The following is a 25,103-nucleotide window of genomic DNA, read 5'->3' as shown; positions in this document are numbered from 1 at the left end:
TTCAAGTACGCCCGCAAGCCGTGCGAGTTATTCGTTTATTGCAGTTTGGCTGGTGTTGCCCGCATACCGCCTCCCACGGCCGAAACTGGTATTATGACCCCTGTCGGGCCGTGGCTAGTAATTTAGCATGCTAATTCAGTTTGATATCTCTGCAGCACTATAACTTGTCATTTTTTTAATGACATCATCACCCTTATTTCTTCTCATTCTTTTGATGAGTGTAGCTCATTTTTTGGATATTTTTACCTCAATTCTTACACATGGTCCTTTAATCAGGTCCTTGTGTGGAGTTGCAAGAGTTCGTTTCATTGGAAAAAGGAAGTACGAATAAACAGTTTAGTCATCAGAACAATGCTAGAGCCAGCCGAACTGGGACTATTTCAGATCTCTTCACATGTTTTCAGTGTGACATCATTGTTTGTTCGGACAAATGACTGTTCTTGTGCATGTGTCTTTTTCAGGCATGACTATTCCGGATGAAGATACGGAAGCAGGTCAAACCAGCAAATACTGCTTGGTTGCGATTGGAAGACTGCAGGTATGTATGCCAACCTTAAATGCATGGATATCTGACATACTGTATATGGCAACAAAAACATGGGTATTATCAACAAACTAGAACACCCCATCAACCGCATAGCAACATATTAGAAAGCTTTCAGAAAACCCTAACAAATGGATTGGATGAGAACTGCATGACGACATCACTGTTTTTTTGCAGAACTGATTTATAGATGAAATGAACTAATTTAATAGCTGATGATCTTTACAATGGAACTGAATCAACACTGAACTGACTTCAGCTGAACAATGACATTTCTTTTTTGAACAATGACACTATTTTCGTTTGTACAGCTGAAGTGAACTGTTTGCATTATTGAATCGTTTTCCTGTTATCACTGTAAAGCTGCTTTGAAACAATCTATATTGTATAAAGCGCTATATAAAATAAGGTGACTTGACAAACATTGCCTGCTAAAACCACTCATAAAAGGCATAGCAATGTCACAGTTACCACCCACATCTCCATAGCATTGTTTTGCATATGCAAGCACCACTCATTGTCTTCATAAATTGTAAAAGTCTATTTTCTTTACAACTTCTATTCCAATAAGAGAACCCAATGATCTAAGGTGTATTTATCTTTGATTCAACTTGTTTGTGAATATAATTTATCTTGATGAGTTATGAGTCTGGGATTTCAAAATTTAAGTAATACTTTGCACAGAAGAAATATTAGGATATGTTGATTCTGTCGTTTACAAAAAATTAATATTTCTTGGCACATGATATTTCTGGGAACTTAATTCATCCATCATTATAAAAAAGTACCTCGTCAGCTCTCATATAACAAACTCATTTGTTATACTCAAGTGTCACTGCGGAAAAGTATTTCTTGCTTTAATAAATATCAGCAACTTTTGAGTACTTAAAGGTGCACTATGCAGGATTTTCCCAAACAATAAAGTGTAGACTCGTACAAAATAATGGCTCTTAATCATTATTTAGGATCCATTAGAAGTGTGTGATGATGTTTGTGTCTACAGACAGTTTTTTTATACACACACACACACACACACACACACACACACACACACACACACACACACACACACACACACACACACACACACACACACACACACACACACACACACACACACACACACACAGTAACTAGAATATTTTAAACAGTAACTGAAAATCCTGCATAATGCACCTTTAATGTGTCGAAATGAGTCTAATTCATTTATTTTTTCATATATCTAGCATGGTTTATTTAAATTAGATTTTTCTTTTCAATAAATACTTTCTCACACCTTCATCAGTATAGACAACTAACTCTTTTACAATCTCATGATAGTGTGGTGTTACAAAACATGCATGTGTATGTTTGATCATCCTGACCATCTGTTGTGTAAAGATCCCTTCATCTTGTCACTCAGGTGACCAGCTCTCCCGTTTCCATGGATATGAACGGACTCTCTGTGCCAACGGAATTCCTTTCCCGTCACAACTCGGATGGCATTATCACGTTTGTGGACCCTCGTTGCATCAATGTGATTGGCTACCAGCCTCAGGTCATTTTGATTAAACGTACAGCATTATTTTATTGCACAGTTACAAATTATTAAGGCAGTTTTTTAACAGTATTTATGTCCTGTGTGTTTATTTGTGATGCATATGGTCTTAACCACAGATCAATTTTCTGAAGAATAGAGAACAATGGAGGCTTATCACTGCTTTAAATAGTCAAAATGTTCCAGTTATTATTCATTATAACCCTGATGCTGTTTGTTCCTTATGTTTAACAAGTACTAAGAGCACATATAAATCAAGCATTCATATGACTGTTCATTTTAATTGTGTTTACACAGGATCTTCTTGGGAAAGACATTCTAGAGTTCTGCCACCCAGAGGACCAGAGCCACCTGCGAGAGAGCTTTCAGCAGGTACGACACACACACACACACACACACACACACACACACACACACACACACACACACACACACACACAAACACACAAACACAGAGGTTTGACAGTCAGCATCATGACTATCACCTATAGGAAAGAACCATCATGAATGAGATCTCTCACTGTTTCTTCTAGATGCAATTTACATGAAATCGCACTTAAACTGATTTGGCTTATCGCTATTTTGAAATCGCAAAGGCTGCGATTATTTTTTTATGCGCAGCTTGTCATTGATGTATGGCTCTGTAAACGCAGCTCCTTCTGAAAGCACTGTTAGTTTGAGTAGGGTATAACGTGCATTTGAAAAAGCAACACGCATCTTTCCCAACATGAGAAGCATTTATGAACCTCTTGTCCAACAAAAGACAGCATTTAATAACATGCTTTTACTCCAAACTCACTTCATAACGACAGTTGAGCATCCTTCTGTGAAAGGATGTGGCTTCAGCATTTAATACAGATCACCCGTGCTGCACTGACAAGCTGCGCATAAAATAATCGCAGCCTTTGCCAAATCGTGTGCGGTTTCATTGCATTTAATTGTGCAGCCCTAGCATGAACTAACAATGAAAAATACTTCTAAAAGTATTTTATTAATAATAGTTGATGTTAATTTCAATAATTACGAATACAATATTAAAAGTTAAAAGTTGTATAGGTTCATATCATGTAATGGACCTGAGCTGATATTAACTAACAATGAACAGCTGAATTTTTATTAACGTTAACAAACACTGTAATGCATGTGTTTCTCATTGTTTGTTAATGATACCTTATTGGAAAGTGTTAAATCTTCTTTCTTAAGATTTTCTGAAGAATCTGGCCCCAAGGCGTATTCCCTTTAGAAAAAAACAAGAAAGAAAGAGTGCAAATGAATGCAACAGACCGCTCCATCCATCTTGAGATAAGATCTTTAAAAATACATTTTTAAAATACACTTCACATTAGAAAATGTGGTGCTGAGTGCACAACTCTGTTAAGTCAGTCGCATTGAAAATAGTGTGCGGTTATAGAGCAACGCAAAAAGTCGACCTTTGGGGTGTTTTTCATGTAATTTGTTTCATGTCAAGAATTGCAGTTAGTAAGAATTCTCCTAATTTCAGGAGAAACATCCAAGAAAAGGCTACACAACTGAGAACTTAATTGTCTCCATAGCTATTAAACGGCAACCTCTGAGCTCTGGGATGACATTGTGTGAACTTTGCTTGCCAATAAAAACAAATTCTTCTCAACACGCCCCACAATCCTTAGCTTCCCTTCTCCAGTCAGCACTAGGAAGTGAACTCAAGTGCTGTTTGGTTAGTCATTCAGTACCAGTAGCTGCAGCTCTCCTTGGAGTCAGTTAATAGGTGTTGATTGGCCACCGCTGAGAGTTTCTCAGAGTCTGTCGAGTACCTGTGGAGTATAGCAAAGAGTGGTCTAGTGGTCGCTTCCACGGGCCTCTTCCACGGTTTTCACCATTTCTTCTGTTGGATTTTTTTTTTTGTATCACTTTGCCAATTAAACCACATGCTGGTACTCCACACAGGTCTTTTTGGCTTTGCCTATTACTCTGCTCGTTTCCTCATTCTACCTCTTTATCTTTGGTTTATCCTGCTCTTTATTCCCTTAACTTTCAGTCTTTTCAGCCCCTTTTTCATTGTCTTAAACTTCCTGTCAGCTATCATCAGTATTCTCTTCACATCCTGATATCCACACACATTTATGCCAACCGTGTGTGTGTGTGTGTGTGTGTGTGTGTGTGTGTGTGTGTGTGTGTGTTGGTATTCCACCCCAGGGGATGATATTGTGGGCACTTCAAGGTGGGCTTTACTCCCTAGATGATTGTGCCCTCTTTATTACGTGCTCCGCTTCTTAAAAGACCCTCCGCCTCGCTTTTCCCATAAGGCCAAGGTTGAGTGGTCAGGTACGCCACAAAGAGATTTGTCAAAGTACTTTCGCCTGTTTCTCTGAGTAGGTCTGTTGACGGCCGATAAAGACCCCTTTGGCTGATATCCAGAAAAGCCTTCAGATAACTAGACTCCTTCGAAACTCGAGACCACACATATACATTGTCGTGCACAAACAAACGCTCACATAGACACCTGTTTCTGAGTCTTATCTGTGTCTTATCTTGTACTTTTGAAGCCAAGTGGAACAAAAGCTGACAATTTATGCGTAGCGAGACGGTGAAAGGCGGGAGATTGTGTTATTCTTGGCCTGTAGTTTCGATATTAAGTCCCGGCAGATGTCAGAGGCTAGAACAATATACATTCACTGGGTTGCTCAAAATCATTTGATTTTGAGGACTACTGGATTCTTACTTGACAGATTCTTTACCACGTGAAGATGAGACCATTTGTCATAAAAGAATGAAGAATGAAATCCATAGAGAGATTTAAATCTAAGATCCTGCCTTGATATATCACAATCCAGAATTCCCTGGCTTCCCTGAAGTCAACTTAATCTTTAAATTGACCTTTTAATACACATTCCTGGTTTTATAATTTTAATCTAATATGATTTAATAATACTTTGATATTAAAAATTTTTCCCTATTTGGTGGAAACCACAAATCCCTATTTTTCAGCGTCCCACCTTCAACCTCCCATCTTCATTCTGGTAAATGTTCACAATCCAATCAATTGCAGATGGGTAAATCACAGCTAGGGAGGCACATTATATCTGCGATCATGTGACTTCAGTAAAATAATAAGCTGATGCATTTAATATTTAATTATAGGCAAATGGTCATGGGACACCACATTCATTCTAATTGGCCTACCTATTTTTAAACACAAATGAAATAAAATGTTTACTCATAGCCTGTAAGATCCCCCCCCCCCCCCCTTGCACCCAGGTATTTTGTTGCTTTTTTTGTTATCAGTGTTAATTTTGTATTATTTATATTCTATATTAGTGTTCATTCATATTTTAATTTATTCATCATTATAATTAATTTATAAAAAAGTTGTATCATAAATGATTTTAATTTTAGTTTAAGTTTTAGTGTTTTGGTAATTTTAGCACTTCAACTTATTTCAGTTAGTTGCCAAAGTAACATTTCTCCTTTTCATTTAAGTTCTTGAAGTTTAAATTTTTCTGCTATTATTTTGTTTTAATTCAGTATTATTTCACTTAATGACATTTATTTTTAATTGTTTTATTTTTAGTTCAAACAGTAACAACCCTGTTTGTTGTACATAGGCATGTATAATTTCTTTAATCGAGTGGTTCATTTTAGGCACATTTGCTTAATGAATAAATTGTTTTCTGTTGTTGCATCGGTTTTCAATTTACATTACTATAAGGTGAGCATATTTTTTGTTATCAGTGTCAAAGAATGTAGATTGCTATCTAAAATTAACCAATATATCAGTTATTGGCTTCAAAATGTAAATGATTATCAGCATTGGCTATAATTTCCATAGTTGTACTTTACATGACGTGATTTACATTGATGTTTCCCAATATATTAAACTCTCTGTAGCATGGAAACTGTAAAGCTTTGAGAACACACTCTCAGTAAGGCTTTTTACATTCTGTGATATCTAAAAGCAATCACCAGGATGTTTTTCTGTGTTATACATGTGCTTACTGTTTACTATGTACACTTCTCAGTACTCACTACCAAGATTTTGTAAAAATTGCCCTTCAGTGACTTCAGACACTCTTATAATAAAGTTTTCAAAAATAGGCTTTCGTTGCAATGCAATAGAAGAACTATTTTTGGTTTTCCAAAGAACTTTTTTCTTTAAGAACTTTTTTTTTTAAAGGACATTTTAATAATCTGAAGAACCTTTTTACACTATAAAAAACCTTTTGTGGAATGTAAAGGTTACATGAGCGTTAAAGGTTCTTTAGACCCATTGATGCCAATTAGAGAACTTATTTTTGTGAGTAAAAAAAAAACCCATAAATGTCCAAACAGCGCAAGGTGCTTCTGTTTAGAGGTGCATGTGAGTCATGTGACCTCAGGTTTGGTTTAGCGTTGACACTATGAACTCTGGGTTCTGTTTCAGAAGGAAGAATGAAATGAAAAAAATGTTTGTGTCCTTCCCTCCCTCCTGAGATTTCTCAAGGCTAAAAGGAAAGTGGCCTCTTGTCGCCAAGAATAATATTCCATATCCTCTCCTCTCTCAAAGCAGTATATACATCTAAAAAGTCAAGTTTCTTTTTATTTTCTTTTGACTCACTGTATTTTTTTTTTTTACTCACTTGAAGTGCTGCCGGCTGTGCTATTTGTCTAAGAGAGCCATTTTCGGCAGATACTTTATAAGGTTTTTGAACTTCGAAGATCTTTCTGGTTGTTTTCTCTGGGCACAGCTTTTTATTTAAAGCAATCTCTGTACTTGGATGGGCAAACATTGCTTTAAGTGACAATAGAGGTGACTGTGGCGAGCATGTGGATGCAGTCACGAGTCCGACATTTGCTCGAGATGAGCCTGTCTTGTTCCTCATACAAATGTGTTTGTATCTGTAATGTCTGAAATGCCTCATGGAGTTCTGAAAGGGAAAACTCCCTTTATGCGTCTTAGATAAACCAATGATGGTAAATGTTAGTTGTTGGCGTTGTTTATAGAGGGGTTTGTTTGTCTTCTGTATTTGATTATTAATTATAATTCTTACATAAAGCATGCAAAATTTTAATGTTCTTAATTCCTAAAGCCAATTTCTGTTCACATTTGGCACTTGACAAGTCTCAATTTTGGTTTCTGGTTGGGGAGCTTAGTAATACATTTGGTATTTGCTTTAGGAACCGATTGGTTAAATTTAGCTTATTCCTTTATGTCGAGCATGTAAATAAAGATCCAGGTATGGTTGCACCAGGCCATTCGTAACTTCTTACATATATGGAACATAAAGTTCACACTAGGCTTTGTAACTAGCTGGTTTGTGACTAACTTTGTACCAGTGTTATTTTAGTTTTATTATAGTTTCATTCATATTTTGAATTAGCTTTTATTTTTAGTTTTCTGGTTTATTTTAGTACATTTTTTAGTAATTTCATTGTTCTTTTGTCATTTTATTATTATTTTAAATATACATTTTAAATATCAGTTATGGTTATTTATTTATTTCCTGGTGAAAATTGTAGTGCGTAAACTTATTTCAGTTTAGTGCCAAGGCAACATTTCTAATTTTCGTTTACTTGAAGTTTTTAAACTAATATTTACAGTTTATTTTATTTCAGCTTTACTTCAATTAACAGAAATGTTTTAATAGTTTTAGTTAATGATAATAACCCTGTTTAATTTGGTTGCACCATTAGTTCTTAAGGCAGAGCGTATCAAGCTAGGTCGTAAGGAAAATTGAATGCGTATGTCTTTTGCCTTCAGTAATCCAATAGCATCCTTTTTAATTTGTGAGCAGAAGTCGTTTGAATGCTGTGAATTTCAGTTTATCTTGCTTAGGTTGATTCTAACTTTTGCCTCACATAACTAACAGTAAAAATAATGTTCCATTAAAATACGAACAATACTTAGTGATAAAATAATACGTATTTTATATGTTAATGACATTCAGAAATTGTATTTGAAATTAATAAGGAGCAGTAAATATATACAGATACAAAAACGTGAGCGGAGCAATGCACATATACAGGTCCTTCTCAAAAAATTAGCATATTGTGATAAAGTTCATTATTTTCCATAATGTAATGATAAAAATTAAACTTTCATATATTTTAGATTCATTGCACACCAACTGAAATATTTCAGGTGTTTTATTGTTTTAATACTGATGATTTTGGCATACAGCTCATGAAAACCCAAAATTCCTGTCTCAAAAAATTAGCATATTTCATCCGACCAATAAAATAAGTGTTTTTAATACAAAAAAAAAAAGTCAACCTTCAAATAATTATGTTCAGTTATGCACACAATAGTCAATACTTGGTCGGGAATCCTTTTGCAGAAATGACTGCTTCAATGCGGCGTGGCATGGAGGCAATCAGCCTGTGGCACTGCTGAGGTGTTATGGAGGCCCAGGATGCTTCGATAGCGGCCTTAAGCTCATCCAGAGTGTTGGGTCTTGCGTCTCTCAACTTTCTCTTCACAATATCCCACAGATTCTCTATGGGGTTCAGGTCAGGAGAGTTGGCAGGCCAGTTGAGCACAGTAATACCATGGTCAGTAAACCATTTACCAGTGGTTTTGGCACTGTGAGCAGGTGCCAGGTCGTGCTGAAAAATGAAATCTTCATCTCCATAAAGCTTTTCAGCAGATGGAAGCATGAAGTGCTCCAAAATCTCCTGATAGCTAGCTGCATTGGCCCTTCCCTTGATAAAACACAGTGCACTAACACCAGCAGCTGACATGGCACCCCAGACCATCACTGACTGTAGGTACTTGACACTGGACTTCAGGCATTTTGGCATTTCCTTCTCCCCAGTCTTCCTCCAGACTCTGGCACCTTGATTTCCGAATGACATGCAAAACTGAGCAACAGTCCAGTGCTGCTTCTCTGTAGCCCAGGTCAGGCGCTTCTGCCGCTGTTTCTGGTTCAAAAGTGGCTTGACCTGGGGAATGCGGAACCTGTAGCCCATTTCCTGCACACGCCTGTGCACGGTGGCTCTGGATGTTTCTACTCCAGACTCAGTCCACTGCTTCCGCAGGTCCCCAAGGTCTGGAATCGGTCCTTCTCCACAATCTTCCTCAGGGTCCGGTCACCTCTTCTCGTTGTGCAGCGTTTTTTGCCACACTTTTTCCTTCCCACAGACTTCCCACTGAGGTGCCTTAATACAGCACTCTGGGAACAGCCTATTTGTTCAGAAATTTCTTTCTGTCTTACCCTCTTGCTTGAGGGTGTCAATGATGACCTTCTGGACAGCAGTCAGGTCGGCAGTCTTACCCATGATTGCGGTTTTGAGTAATGAAACAGGCTGGGAGTTTTTAAAAGCCTCAGGAATCTTTTCCAGGTGTTTATAATTAATTAGTTGATTCAGATGATTAGGTTAATAGCTCGTTTAGAGACCCTTTTCATGATATGCTAATTTTTTGAGACAGGAATTTTGGGTTTTCATGAGCTGTATGCCAAAATCATCAGTATTAAAACAATAAAAGACCTGAAATATTTCAGTTGGTGTGCAATGAATCTAAAATATATGAAAGTTTAATTTTTATCATTACATTATGGAAAATAATTAACTTTATCACAATATGCTAATTTTTTGAGAAGGACCTGTAGGTGCGATGTTTAGATCGGTTTTGTGTCCAGGAGCCGCAAGTCATTCATTCACATAATGTTCTCTTTCTTAACGTAAACGAGTGTAAATGTCAACAATCATTATATGTCTAAAGGATTAAAGTCAGTCAGGTAAAATATGAGCTTATTGATGCAGTTTGATCACTCCACAGTTCTATTCCAACATTTACTCCTGACTACTGTAAATATTTCAACTAAGTTTAAAGTCGGTATGAAACTAAAATTGTGATTAGTCTTTTGAAACTGCTTCTTGAACAAGAAAAAAAGGCAGGGTGGGGCTTGATTTTGTCCATGGGGAATTGATTGGATGGATGGCTGGATGGTTGTTTGCTATTGGTTCTTTTGATTAAAGATTATGAGGGCACTTGAATTTTAAACAAATAATGATGTGCACTGATTAATCAAATACTGCAATTTACCATAAAAAGACAAGTGTTCTGAATTTTGTTTTCATGGTGACTTTAACACAAACACATTTAGTAGTGCATAAGTTGAAACTTGGCGCCCCTTTAGAGCTACCCGCCCCCAGTCTTACACATTTAAATTTCTAAGATGTTAGAACATGTGATTTGATGTTCCCTGTCCTCCCGTATTCTTCTGTTGCGTTTAGGTGGTCAAGCTGAAAGGGCAGGTTCTCTCAGTCATGTACCGGTTCCGGATGAAGAACCGAGAGTGGATGCTCATCAGAACCAGCAGTTTCACCTTCCAGAACCCTTATTCAGACGAGATCGAGTACATCATCTGCACCAACACCAATGTCAAGTATGTCCAAACTTTTTGTCATCTCTTTAAAGGCTGTTGCAATAGATTTGTCATACTTTGTTTGGAACAATTAAAATCCTGACTGATAATATTATTCCAAATATTGATACCCTAACATTTATGCAACTACAAATATTTGGCCGAAAATGATATTTTCGGTTTTGATGGCCGAAATAATTGACCGATATGGTCAATTAGCTTTTCTCCAATGGCACGTTATGACTCTGTCAGCGTCTATTATGTACACACAATGTGGATAAACTACAACAAGCTGTGTAGAAGCCAGGGCTGGGTTAAAAATATCGATTTTTTGTTTTAATGGATCTTCATTTTGATAAACCGGTGCTATTTTCAGTTGATGCATGAACAAAACTTCACTAAACATTATTTGTAGTGTGCCTACCATCCATTAATCTTACTGAAATGTATTTTGTCTCATGTAATTGCTACAGCAGCGTTTTAGCTGCAGAAAGACTTCAATAAAAGTGTTTGCCAGCAATATAATGTTACATTTACCTCAGGAAAATCATTCGTTGTCCACAGCTCAATAGTCAGCTAGAGAAAAAATCTCTAGAGAGGAGCATTTTTATAAATATATACACTATATTACTTCTTATAACTGTTATCTTCATTATTTAATGTAAGTTTGAATAAATCTGTCTTGACAGTTTTTATTACAGCCACCATTTAAATGTTCATATTTCAACAACAAATCTGAGTAGAAACCTTATAATTATATAATTAAAAAGTTAAAATGTCTGTGTTTAGTGTTAATTATTACATTTGATTAATTAACTGATTAAATAAACTTTATTTTTGTTTTCAGTCCAGCTAAATGAAAACATCAATTTTGGTTTCAATATTTAGATAAAATGTAGCTAAAATGGTTTTGGTGCGTCACTAATTCCAAACAGGTGTTTTTCTTCTGATGACTGATGGTTTTAGGTCATTTCTGTAATTAGCACCAGTCAGGCACATCCATGTGACCTGCGTCGAGACATTTGGTCCTCTGGCATCAGGTCTGAAATCAATACCATTTATTCTCCTTCTGTTTAACACTTTTGAAATATTTGCCTGTTCAGCTGGTGTTGGCAGAATGGGCTTGATTTATGCCCACATTAGTCCTGTGAACTTGCAGATATGCATTTAAAGCAGGTTGTATATAGTTTACCCTCAGGTGCTACTTTGGATCTTTATTTATTTATTTATTTATGTCTTTTATAATGGGCTTATCTAAGGACATGGTCCAGTGAGGAGAATATAGTCACCAAATGTACTTTGAAAATAGAAACATTTAGTTTGCCTAATCTAACCTGTCAGTGCACTGTTACAATACATAACCTGACCTGTTGTCAGCTGGCTTCTGAAGCTGCTTTCCACTATCACTACTGACTGATTGTTGCATTTTGTCCTCTTGTGGCAGTTGCACTGAAATTTCAAATGGGTCGTGAAGGAGCCCTTTATCCTCCACTTCAAAAGTGATTAAGTGTGAATATATCCACACAAAACAATGACCGCCAATAGTTTTGAAAGCATAGTTGCATAATGCATTTCTTGGGCCAATCAACATAAAAAATTATAAAATAATCATTACAGACATTATTATTTGTATCCATCAGTTTTACTAAAATAGTGAAAGGATTAACGCTTTAGAGGAGAACAGTTTTTTGCACTCATATATGATTAGCATATATCACATCCAGTCTGGTAGTCGCATACGCTCAAGCTGAAGTTATACTCTCCATTTGAAATGAAACCTCATAAGTGACTAATTTGGCAACACATTGTGATTGGAATCATTCCACTCCTTTTTAGCCCATGTTGCTAAGGTAACAATGAACAAACAAAAAAATAAGCTCTGAGAGCTTAAATAGTGAATAAAGCAGTTATTTTTTAATTACAAGGCACTCTCTTTACACGTTTCAGTACTGCATGAGTGATATTTATAATCAGCATTTCTCTCTGCTTCATAATGAAGGCTGTGTAATTTTGCTACCTGCTGTTTGATGCCTTTGCGTCAGTAGTTTAAATGCTGCTTAAACATCTCACTAGGTTTTGGAACAGAGCTTGTCTCTTTCTGATCCAGAATCAGTTTGATGGAAAACTCTGAGAAAACTTCATTGTCAGTACATTAGCTATGTAGCATATAGCATAGCTTCCCAGTAATTAGCAGAGTCATGATGTAGCATGAATTCTGCTACATTTCTAGGTATTTTGAGCTAGTTTGAGCAGTCAATTATAGCTTGGGTATAGCTTGGCAAACAGCGGTTGCAAAGTAGCTTCCACAACACTGCTAATGAATGCTACTGAAATCGAGTCTGTTACAAAATGGACGTCCCCCTCTTCCATGGTCAATAAACTTTCTCATCATTTCATAATTTCCTTGCCAGTAATTCTCTTCACACAATGGAAAAACAATAGTCATTGCACATCGTAATGTTTGAGCTCTTATTAGGTTCGCTGTGTGTTTGTTTTGTGTGTGTATATATGTGTTCATATCCTGCTCTCTATTTCCATGCTACTAAACACAGAAATCAAATGTCACCCACAAGAGAACCTGCTTTTTCAACAATTTTAGGTTGTATATATTATGAAAATCAGTTTGTATATCAGTTATGTTTGGGAGAGCAGTGTGCTGAAAGTAACTCCGGGAATGCTTTAGCTAAAGTATTTTGATACCTCTTTTATTATTTATGAGGATTTATATCAGTGTTTTCTGCAGTTTACAATGCCTTTGATGGCAGTGAGAATTTTTTTTTTTTTTTTTTTTTTACAGAAATTGATACTTTCATCCAGCAAGGATGCATTAAATTGATCAAAAGTGACAGAAAATACATTTATAATGTTACAAAAATGTCTATTTCAAATAAATACTGAAGACTGGAGTTATGGTGCTAAAAATTCAGTTTTGCATTAAAGCAATAAATTACATTTTAAAATATTTTCAAATAGAACAAAGTTTAAAAAAAACATTTTTAATAATGATGTAGAGTTTCAATCAAGTTGAACAAGAAGCCAAACAATAATATGTTGTTAAAAACATTGTTTTACTTTATTTATTTTTGTTAGCAATCCAAATCTTTTGCTTTTGGGGTGTTGCAATCCACATCCTTTGTGGAATAAGGTGTGTGCGAATGCAGCACTTCAGTTTGTGTGCCTGTAAACTCCTGAGTGATTGTGTTTGTGTGTTGTACTTTTGGGAGATTGTAAATATATGGGAGACATTCATCACACATGGCATCAGCTATCCCAGACTCCCCAGTCCATGACACGTGAAAGAATGCTAGAATGAGTCATCCTGGGGGCGAGAAAGGCAGATCCTCCTTAAAAATGAAATTGGATGAGAAAATTATCAGTTCTTTTCATAAAAAAAACTGAAAGGCAGATCCTCCTTAAACAGCGAGAAAGGCAGATCCTCCTTAAAATGAAATTGGATGAGAAAATGATCAGTTTTACAAAAATAACAAAAAATCCCAAATATTGCAAAATATGGGATTAAATGGTGTGTTTAATCATTTTTAGACAGCAATAAAAGCAGATAAAGGCCTCCTTTGAGCTTGTTGTAAGATTTTATTGCATGATGCGAATCTGAAGCAAGTAACGGCGAAATTCAGGTGAAAAATCCTATGACAGGAGGCAGTGTTTCCAGAACACTGTGATTGGCTGATGGCAGATTGACATTCAGCGAGAAAAACAAGAGAAAAATAATATTCACCAATAGGGTAAGAATAAGCTTAATTCTAGATATATTCCCCGAAAACAAGTCTTAATATCTAGTAAATGTAAATTCATCTTATTTTGGAGACATTGAGATATTTTTACTGGAAAACAAGACAAATAATGATTAAGAGAGTGCATTTTTGTAGTGCACAGGCCAAGAAATCCCAGCATGAAAGTTATTTAAAAAAGGGCAGAAATAAACAAAAAATTTCTCACATTAGGTGTCATTTTCTCCGTACTGACTGTGAGATTATGGGTAAATAATAAGAGCAGCAGGTACCAGTGAGATGAATATTCATGCACAGCAGTGCCGAGGTGAGACGGCAGCTTCAGGGCTCCAGACTGGCAAACTGCCTGCAGATAGACAGTAATGCTGTGGGTGAGAGAGGGCATGGAGAGAGGAAGAAGGTGGAAAGACACCGATAAACACTCACCCCTCAGACAGACGGTGTGGTAGGTAAGCAGATATGATGTAAACCGCAAGAATAGAGCCAAATGCTTGGTGTCACAGACTGACGTGCTGTGTTTAAAGGCATTGTTTAAGAAAATGACAATTCAGGCATTATTTTCTTTCCCTCATGTCGTCCCACACCTGCATGCTGCTGTTGTTCTGTCTATATCTTCTCTGCACAATGAAGGTTCATAATGACCACGTCTGTCAAGCTCCAAAAACACCATAAAAGTAGCTTGTATGACTATATTCAAGTCTTCAGACATCTAATTTAGTTTATTTATAGAAAATCCCCTGCACGGCAGTTCACAAATCTCATTCCTCATTCTATATATTTGAACAAATGAAAGAAGCAGTGACATTTGCCATAAATGATGTCAGTCTCTGTGCAATTGCAAATGAGATTTCTGAGTGTCTGCAGAAGGCAAGATTATCATTGAATTACCAGTCTCATTAAGAAGTCTCTTATTCTCACCAAGGCTGAATTTATTTGAATAAAATACAGTAAATACAGTGATTTTGTGAAATAATATTACAAATTAAAGTGACTGCTTTGTATTTGAAAGTATTTTAAAATGTATATAATAAATGTCTTCCTGTGATGCAAAGCTGAATTTTCAGCATCATCACTCCAGTCTTCAGTGTCACATGATCCTTCCGAAATCATTCTAATATGGTGATTTGATGCTCAAGATAATATGTTTCTTTTCTTTTTTTCAATGTTGAATTTTTTAAGCAGTTGTGCTGCTTTAGCCTGGCAAGCCAGACCCACATCAAGATGTTAGTTCTGGGAACTCACCATTGGCATGCCTCAATCCGAGGGGTGGGATAAACGGTTGTCTTTCAAATTCCGTCTGCACGCAATAGGATATCGCTACAACCAACCAGAGCAACGAACGGTTGTGGCAGTGAGTCCCATGCATTTTCCCACCAGCGGAGCTAGTTGATATATTAAACTTTTGCTGTATCCGGTCGGCAAAACTCCGAACACATCTTCCTTTTTAAGAATGACTTAAGTGCCGTTCTTTGTTGTTTTCTCAAAGAAAAGCTTAACTTCAAGTCCTCCAGAGTCGCGGTCAAAGCCGATTTGAAAGACCGCTGTTCACCAGCAGCAGCATCTTCATCTTCTTTGTTTTCAAGTAGCAGTGAATTCACGTGGAACCGTCACATCTCTGCTGTCATTATGTTAAGCCTGCCCACCAACTCTATACACGATGTGATTGGCCTGACTAGAGTTTGGTTTTTCCAGCTCGAAAGCCAACGAGAGTTGGAAAGTTGCTAGACTACACTGGCTGCAAAATAAATTTTGCTGCCGCTAGGGTGCGTCTACTAGATTTCTAGGCTAGTGCTGCTTAGTGTTTTTGTGGAAACCGTGATACATTTGTTTCAGGATTCTTTGGTGAATAGAAAGTCTTAAAGAACATTATTTATTTGAAATCTTAACCTTATCTGTAACATTATAAATGTCTTTTGTGTCACTTTCAATTAATTGAATGCATCCTTGCTGAATTAAAGTATTACTGACCCCAAAGTTACACACACACGCACACACACACACACACACACACACACACGCACACACACACGCACACACACACACACACACACACGCACACACACACACAAACAATATTGTTCAGTCTTTTGTTATATAAAAGGCTGAAACATATTGAGGGTTTTTGTTGTTGTCATATTGCTTGGCCTTAATGACCAGCCATGTTTGTCTTCTAAGCGGGGTTGCTCAAGGGGACAGTGATGAATCATTGGGGTTCATCTGGGGTTTGAATCTATCGTCTTTGTGTTTATAGCTTTAACCGTAATGCCACACCACCACAAGACCTAGATACCCATCTAGAGACATCTCCATATAAAGGACGTTGAGAAAACACATCACAGAAAACAAAAGTTTAGATATTTTCTTACAGGCGCCAGACAGACACACAGACAACGCCACTGTCAAAGCTGCTGGGTGAATGCACTGGATGAATGGATAGTATTCAAAGGTGCTGCACTGTGAACTTTTTTTGTTTGAGAGAACATTTGATACTATGATATAAAGTGCTGATGTATTATTGCAGAGTTATGTGCTTTTGCTAAGCAAAGGAGTGTACAACTAAAAGAGAAATGTGCATTAAATTAATTGGGCTGACATCAAACCATAAATACAGTTTTGAATGGAAACCCAGCTGCAAAACTAAAAGGCTGTTTGCCAAAGTTACTTATTCTTTCTTCAACCAGGAAGAAACTGATCCAGATGTAGGTTTTAGCAAAGATGAAAGTTTGTATAGTTGTCTCAGAATTATAGCATTATTAATGATCAATTATCATTAACTATAAATAATAATAATTAGCCCATCCATCCGGATGAGACCAACATGATATTTGTGTTTTGAATGTGAGTGTGCTGGTGTCTGTTTAACAAGCTTAACCATCAAGACTTAAACCATCTAGAAAGAGCATGCTGTTAGCTCGTCTCTACCAGTCATGCTTTAAGGGTGGACAACATGGCTGTTTGCGATGGCTCAGAATGACTAGGATAAGTAGATTAGATTCACTTTTTTTTTTAAATAATTTATTTTAATCTATTTTTAGCGGAGATTAAATTATCCTAAGAGTAAGCAGGATTTAAAGGCATCGAAGATTCATTTTTGACACAAAAGTTAGGCAGTGTGATTATGCTGAGACATTACATGTGTAGTTTGTGGAGACTGAAACCCCATAATGCGTGTTGACAGGAAATGTAGATTGTAAATATATTGTTTTAAATCCTGTAAATCAATAAAGATTGTTCTGTCTAATTTAAAATGGACAATTTTACTCAATATGTGTGTGCTTTGTCATTATAATAATATTCATAATATATTGATAAAATAATAAATACAAATAAATGCGTACAAATAATACAACATATTTGTATTATTAATATTTAAAGATGCAGCTGTAGGATTGTTTTTATTTTATTTTATATAAAGACTCCTTTTAGCATCCATATATTACCAAGACATTTCTCAATGTTTGGTGTGCAGCAAACTTATAATTAGGCTTCCTTAAGACCAAATAGTCAGCTAGTCAACCCAGACCACCCACCAACTAGCAGAAATTCATACTGGTTTATGTGTTTCAACAGAGGTGTTGAGCTTCTGGAAATAATGAATCAATGTATGTCTCTTTTTTTCTGCCTTGTCTGTCTGCTTGTCTCAATTTATATCTGTCTCTCTCAGCATGCATGGTCCAGTTTCGCGCTGCTTTCTCCTCCCTTGTTGCCACGACAACCGCTATCCGTCCTATAGGTTCACTTACTTGCGTCCACTGAGACTCTTCCCATTCAGAAACGTGTGGCAGTCACCCAAGCACAGGCGGCACGTTACCGGCTCATGATTTCCCATGCCGAGATGAAAGTACTGTGGCGTCCTTGTAATCGTTTTTCATATTTAGAGACATAGTGAGTTAATTGCAGAGGGAGGCAGGGGAGAGTTTGAGTTCCTGTGGAAACTTGGATGCTTGGATGTTTTTGCCCTTTTTACATTTTTGTTTCAGTTTTTTCCCTCCGATCTTTCTGTTCTTAAGAAGTTCAAGTGTAGTTCAGTGTTTTTGTTTTAATCCATCTCATTCCACTGTTGGTCCAGGTGGCCTAGTGTGCTCTCAGAATGTCTGCGCTCATTTCAAACCGCTAATATCTGGGTCTGTGTGTGTTTTCATGGGCAATTTCCAACCACCTCTTGATATAATAGGTTTTTTTCTTTTCAGGTTAATATGATTTCCTTTAGATAGGAAAAGCACCCCTTTTCATTTGCAGGTATATTTGAAGCTCCATGACGCATGGTATTGATAGTGAAACTGAACAAAGATATCTTATAATAAGAGCTTTGCTTCTCAGTAGGGAATTTCCATTCAGTTCAAAAGCAGCCAGAGAATCTGTTTTCCTTTGAAACACACCAGCTCTGTTCCAAAACCTATTGAAGCGGCCCACATAGGCAGGACTTTAAGGCATCGAAGATGCATGTTTGATGCAAAAGTTAGGCAGTGTAATTATGCTGAGACATTACATGTGTAGTTTGTGCAGAGTGCAACCCCATAATGCATTGTGACAAGCTCTTTGTTTTTCAGTCCACCCAAGATTGCATAAGAAGTGAAAGACATGCTAATTGTTAATATTGTATTCAATCCTGTAAAATATTAATAAAATAGTGCAGTTTATTTTAAAATGTACTATTTTCCCCAAAGCCTAAAACCTTTGTGTTATCAGTTAAGAAATTAAACCACTAAACCACACAATATTCTATTCTATATAATACTCTATAAAATTATGTTAACAATAGTATAGTCCATGTTGTCTTACAAATACATAGTCTACTGTCTACATTGGCAGCTGAATAGGCAGCATCCTAACTGAAATGGACCCTCATAAGTAACCAACTTGGTGCACACATAAACAGCAACTCTTTCTTATTTAATGGGATGCATAAATGAAACTGTGTGGTTGGTTGCAATAACATTTGCTTTTAGCATGTACAATCAAATGAAAAAGAAAGTACACCCTTTTTATAGTTTTACGTATCAGGGCATAATAATAAAAAATCATCTGGTCTTTAGCAGGTCTTAAAATTAAGTAAATACAACCTCAGATGAAACGCAAGACATTACATGACACATTGTCTTTTTTTATTTAACAAAAACTAAAGGCAAACTGGAGAAGACGTGTGATAAACTAAGTACACCCTATGATTTAATTGCATATGGAACCACAATTAGCAACAATAACTTGAAGTAATCATTTTCTGTTTGACTTTATCAGTCTCTCACTGTCACATCATTGTGGAGGAATTTCGACCCGCTCTTCTTTACAATGTTGCTTCAGTTCATTGATGTATGTTGGCGTCTGTTTAAGCACAGTTCTCTTAAGGTCCCGCCACAGGATTTCAGTCAGGTTGAGGTCTGGACTCTGAATGGGCCAGTGCAACACCTTGATTCTTTTCTTTTTCAACCATTCTGTTGTAGATTTGCTGGTATGCTTGGATTCATTGTTCTGTTGCATGACCCAATTTCGGCCATGTTTTAGTAGTCGGACAGATGGCCTCACTTTTGACTCTGGAATATTTTTCATTTTTCATATGTAGAGGAGTTCATGGTCGACTCAAGGTGCCCAGGTCCTGTGGCTGCAAAACAAGCTGAAATTATCACCCCTCCACCACAGTGCTTTGAGTTGTTATGAGGTGTATAACAGTTGTTATGAGGTGTTTTTGCTGATATTGTGTTTGGTTTTCACCAAACATGGCGCTGTGCATTATGGCCAAACACATAATGCTGTCTTGAACTTTAATATTTAACATGCTAACTGAAGCCCCTTTCACACAGAGATTCCGGAAAATACAGGGATAAACTTACCTGGGATTTGACCCGGGTTCGTTTGACTTTGGTTCATTCACACTACCAGTGTGAACTAGCGCATTACATACCATTTCACACTGGCGAACGATCCCGGCTTCAGCGTCATCATTACGACACGGCATTGATTACGGCTTTTGTTCACACAGCGCGCGTTCCAGGACTTAACACGGCAATGTTACTAGGTCCCCAACCCGGCATCGATCCCGGCATCAATCCCAGGTCGTGTTTGCGTTCACACAGAAGGTGTTCTGGCAATTTCCCGGGCAATTTCCCGGGATCAACGTGCTGTGTGAAAGGGGCTTGAATGAATGATATATTTATATAGTGCTTTCATATGTACTACTGTACACCCAAAGCCTTTACAATTGTATCAGGCAATCTCTCCTGAACCACCACTGGTGTGCAGCATCCACTTGGATGATGCGACGGCAGCCACAGCACAACGACGCCAGTGCACTCACCACACACCAGCTATAGCTGGAGAGGAGAGAGAGTGAGTGCAGCAGAAATACCTGTAATATATTAATTATCATTGCCAAATTTCAGGATTTTCATGGATTTTGGACAGTAATTTTAATCTGTAATTTTAGGCATTTTACATTTGAATTATGTACAATCTATCTATTTACATTTGAATCATATTCTATCTATCTATTTACATTTGAATCATATTCTATCTATCTATCTATCTATCTGTCTATTATCATCTTTCTATCTTTTAAAAATCATTAAACATTCAAATGTATGCATTACATTTTAAAAGATAAGAGTATTATAATAAACTGATACAGATTTTTCGTTATCAAAGTTTATAGTTGTAACAAAGCAGAAATCTCACACTCCTTACCTTCTGCATTTATAATAATTTCCTTTTCCTCTGTCGAGTGCAATGCGCGTGACGTCTACGTTCGTCAATAAATAAACTGCACGATTCTTGCGGAAGAACATTGTAGACGTTATTGTCCGTCAACTTCTCTCCGTTAATGTCTATGGCGAGTCATGCAGGCACTGGGCTACTCCGCAGCCGAGACGACCCCGGGATAAAATAGTACGAATATAAACACTTATTATAGGCGTACCGTAGTGATTCAGAATAAGTCAAAAACACGGTTTGGAAAATGGATTCATGATGTGGCCTACTCGTTCATTTTGAACGTAAGTTACGGACTGCAGCAGCTGATACAACGGCGTTCTGTTGCTCAAGCGTCCACTCGCACAAATGCGACCACGTTACATTTTAACTCGCACATTCTCAAAAAATGTGGTCGCAGTCTGGAACCCTGCAAGGGCCATTGAATGGAATTTGGCCAGGACACCGGGGTTACACCCCTACTCTTTACGTGAAGTGCCATGGGATTTTTAATGACCACAGAGAGTCAGGACCTCGGTTTAACGTCTCATCTGAAGGACGGAGGCCTGTAGAGTCTGAGATGTAGCGCTTGGGTGTTTTGCAGTTTCTCTGAGCACTGCACGGTCTGTCCTTGGGGTGAATTTGCTGGGATGTCCACTCCTGGGAAGATTGGCAACTGTCTTGAATGTTTTCCACTTGTGAATAATCTTCCTCACTGTAGAATGATAGACTTCAATTTGTTTGGAAATGATCATCGCTGATGTCTTTCCTCCTTGCTATCGTGTTAACACACACCTGAATCCTCCAGACCAGCAAACTGCCAATACTTCTGCTTTCTGATGCTTGCTGATTATCAATTAATCAACGACATTTGATTAGCAGCGCCTGACTGCTACTTAAACTCTTAATTCCTAGGGAAGCAGTAATGGCTCGTTTCCACTGAGCGGTACGGTACGGTACAGTTCGTTACGGTACGCAATTATTTGCGTTTCCATTGTCAAAAGTTGTGAATGGTACCAAAAAGCTGAACCGTACTGTACCACTTTTTGGGTACCCTTCCGTTGGGGTACTTAACACAGTGGTACGGTACTAAAAGGTGGAGCTAGACTCACTGCAGAACGTTGATTGGTTGACAGAGTATTGTCACTTGCGCGTGCTACAAGGGCATTAGAAGCGCCATTTTTAAATATACAGTTGAAATATAATACTACTGTTTTTGTGTCACGAAATGTAGTTTTAAGAGTTTTTCAGGCGAGAATATAGTTTTTTAAAGCTCAAATCTGTGGTTTATTTATAGATTTATGATAATTTGACTGAGATCCATTCCAAGCAATCACCGGGCGCTCGGCGCTCATGTACCCCGCCTGGAACAGCCTTTCCTCGGCTAGTCGTTCTGATGTTTACCGCTGACTCTGACGTCTCTGTAGTGGTTAAACATGAGATATAATTCGTCTTGTATAGACCTAACAGGCGATCTTTGTTCTCGTGAATCTATAATTCGTTCCCTGGACAATAGTTTTGGCAGATTCATATATTTGAGTGCTGAATTTTTATATTTGACTGAATTGTTTGTTTTATGTTATTAAACCTTTACTGTATCGCTTTTTGTACCTTTTACTTATACTTTTATAATGGCTATTAATCGCTAATCATAGCTTACATTAACTTTTACTAGCAGTGATTTTAAATGGATTTCTCCAAATAGCATGACAAACTTTACCTGTCTAGTAGAATCTTCGCGACTGCGGCATCAGTGGTAAGCCCAACCTGATGCCGCTGTCGCGAAGATGCTACTAGACAGGTAAAGTTTGTCATGCTATTTGGAGAAATCCATTTAAAATCACTGCTAGTAAAAGTTAATGTAAGCTATGATTAGCGATGCTAGCCCTGGCACAAGTCATGCACCGCGTAGACAAAAAGAGATAGCGTTGAGTTTTGTTATTTTTTATTTTATTACAAGATCATCTGTAATGTTGTTTATTGCAACATTTGTACCAATGCACATATTGCCTGGAATATGTTTATTTTTTTTAAATTTGAACGAAAAGAGGAAGGGTTGTGTTTTATATTTAGTTTTGTTATAAATATAGGCTACCGTACATACATGCAGTGCCTGAACCACATTTGTGTGCTTATAATGTTTAAAATGTATTTAAATGAAATCGAAAAGAAGCAGAGTGGTGTTTTATAACATATTTCGTTTTATTGTTGCCTAAAATGTACATACGGAGATAACCGGAGTAGCTGAGTGACGCTTTCAAGAATGCGCTGTTCCATTAGCAGAATTACTGGACTCGCGTCCTCGGGAGTCATTATCCTGAGTCGGACTTTGCGTAGGCTACTTGGTATTGAGAAACGCGTAATGCCGGCGCTTGTTTCTTGTGACAAACATTCCGAGAAGCAAGAACAAGATCTGCTGTATCATCCATTGTTGTTTACTATGTCGCTTTCTTCTTTGCGCGAAAATGACGTCGATCGCTTCTTTCCGGCAAACACCACAAGTAAGGGTACTGTTGGCGGTGGAAACACTAGCCGGATCATGGTATACCTACCCGAACCGTACTGTACTGTACCGTACCGCTCAGTGGAAACGAGCCATAAGGGTGTACTTAGTTTGTCACCCATACCTTCTCAATTTTGGCCTAGTTTTTGTTAAACAAACCATGACACAGTGTAATATGTCATGTGTTGTCATTCATCTGAGGTTGTATTTACTTAATTTTAAGAACTGCCAAGGAACAGATGGTGTGCAAAAAATAGATACAAATAAAATAAATTATTATAAAATTATAAATAAAAAATAATTATTAATTTATTTTAAAAAAATGTATGTAAAATAAATATAAATATATATATATATATATATATATATATATATATATATATATATATATATATATATATAAAAACAATTCCCCCCAAAAGTAGTGTTACATGAGCGGTAAGCCACTAAATCACTGCTGTAAAATGTACTGTGCATCACTTTTGACAAGAAAGCGTGTCCTACATTCATATGTAATTCACGTGTAATTTATTACACTATTTCACATATAGGCTGATTTTTGGCTTTGATGATCTTAGGCAATGTATAAAGAATATGGATTGGAGTGTTATGTATATGATCGATCGTTTATTACCGAAACCGAATATTCATTTGAGGTCGTTTATCGGACTAGTATATCTATCTATTCTACATGGTCCGTTAATGATGCCTTTAATCAAACTGGAATATGATAAACAGCAGGTGTTGATGTCAAAGTTGTATGTTGGTTGTGTTTATTCCAGGCAGCTTCAGCAGCAGCAGCAGGCCGAACTGGAGGTTCACCAGAGAGATGGACTGACAGCTTATGACCTGTCGCAGGTGCGCATACACACTTTTCTCTTAGCTTGTCATTTAGTCACCTAACCCTCACAGGTGCATTACTCTTTTTAGCTTGTGTAGTATGTATAATTTATCCTCCTTCATTTTATATGCAAGTCCCTCCATTAGTGTCACAGCTGAGCCTGTTTTAGATTTATGCTTTAAACTGAATATCAGACAGTGAAGCTCCAACGGGAAAATTTTATTCTCTAGAAGTATTCTTTAAAAGCTCAAGAGACTTAATGGAGTTAACCGTCATGTTTCATCAACTTCGTCTCAGATGTTTCTCCGAAAATCCCTTAGTTATTGTTGTTGTACTATATATACTATGTACTTTATACTAAATAGAGTTTAGGGCTATAAAATGAATGTGGATGATAATGGGTCAGATCGTTTGGTTTTGGGGGCATTTGATGAGAAATGAGAGTTCATATTGAGATATATGATGTTTGATTGTCGATTACTAGATCTGTTTAAACTCTAGACCAGGTTTTCTCAAATTGAGGTTTGTAAGTTAATGAAAAGCTTTTCTGTTGTATCAAATTGGTTTTAGGTTTGTAATCTAATTATATAAAAAAAATGATTTAACAAAATATTTAGGGGAACATTTTGTCTTTAATATCTTTATTTAATTTATTCAACAACACAAAAAAAAAAGTTGCCATGAAAATTGACAATATTACTGGTAAAATACAATTATATTTTTATATATTTATAAAATTGACCATATTTATTTTTTATTTCACTGACCCTTATTATAATCAATTCATCCATGCATTTATTTATCTTTTATTTTTACAAAATATTGTAATCTTTAATCAATCTTTTGTCATAACTTGCTCATCCTGTGATGTGCCCATTTGATGACGCGCTACATCCATTCGGATTCAGTTCCGCCTCTATTCCA

The 25,103-nt window shown here is 36.9% G+C and overlaps 1 protein-coding gene across 4 annotated transcripts in view; it reads left to right on the top strand.

The window, feature by feature from the left end:
- The window catches only part of arnt2 (aryl-hydrocarbon receptor nuclear translocator 2), a 92,727-nt gene that overhangs the window by 51,148 nt on the left and 16,476 nt on the right, over nucleotides 1–25,103 (top strand). For all 4 annotated transcript variants that reach the window (XM_077228020.1, XM_077228018.1, XM_077228021.1 and 1 more), the window contains 5 exons: nucleotides 462–538; nucleotides 1,947–2,081; nucleotides 2,379–2,453; nucleotides 10,275–10,426; nucleotides 24,121–24,196. In XM_077228020.1, coding sequence (XP_077084135.1) covers nucleotides 462–538; nucleotides 1,947–2,081; nucleotides 2,379–2,453; nucleotides 10,275–10,426; nucleotides 24,121–24,196 — 515 coding nt within the window. The remainder of the gene's footprint in view (nucleotides 1–461; nucleotides 539–1,946; nucleotides 2,082–2,378; nucleotides 2,454–10,274; nucleotides 10,427–24,120; nucleotides 24,197–25,103) is intronic.

The sequence above is a fragment of the Siphateles boraxobius genome, unplaced genomic scaffold, assembly GCF_051911475.1.
Source record: "Siphateles boraxobius isolate OS27281-9 unplaced genomic scaffold, OSU_SipBor_1 130, whole genome shotgun sequence".
NCBI classification, from domain to species: Eukaryota; Metazoa; Chordata; class Actinopteri; order Cypriniformes; family Leuciscidae; genus Siphateles; species Siphateles boraxobius.
Note: the sequence above shows the minus strand (reverse complement) of the source record. Positions and strands in the feature narration are given on the sequence as shown.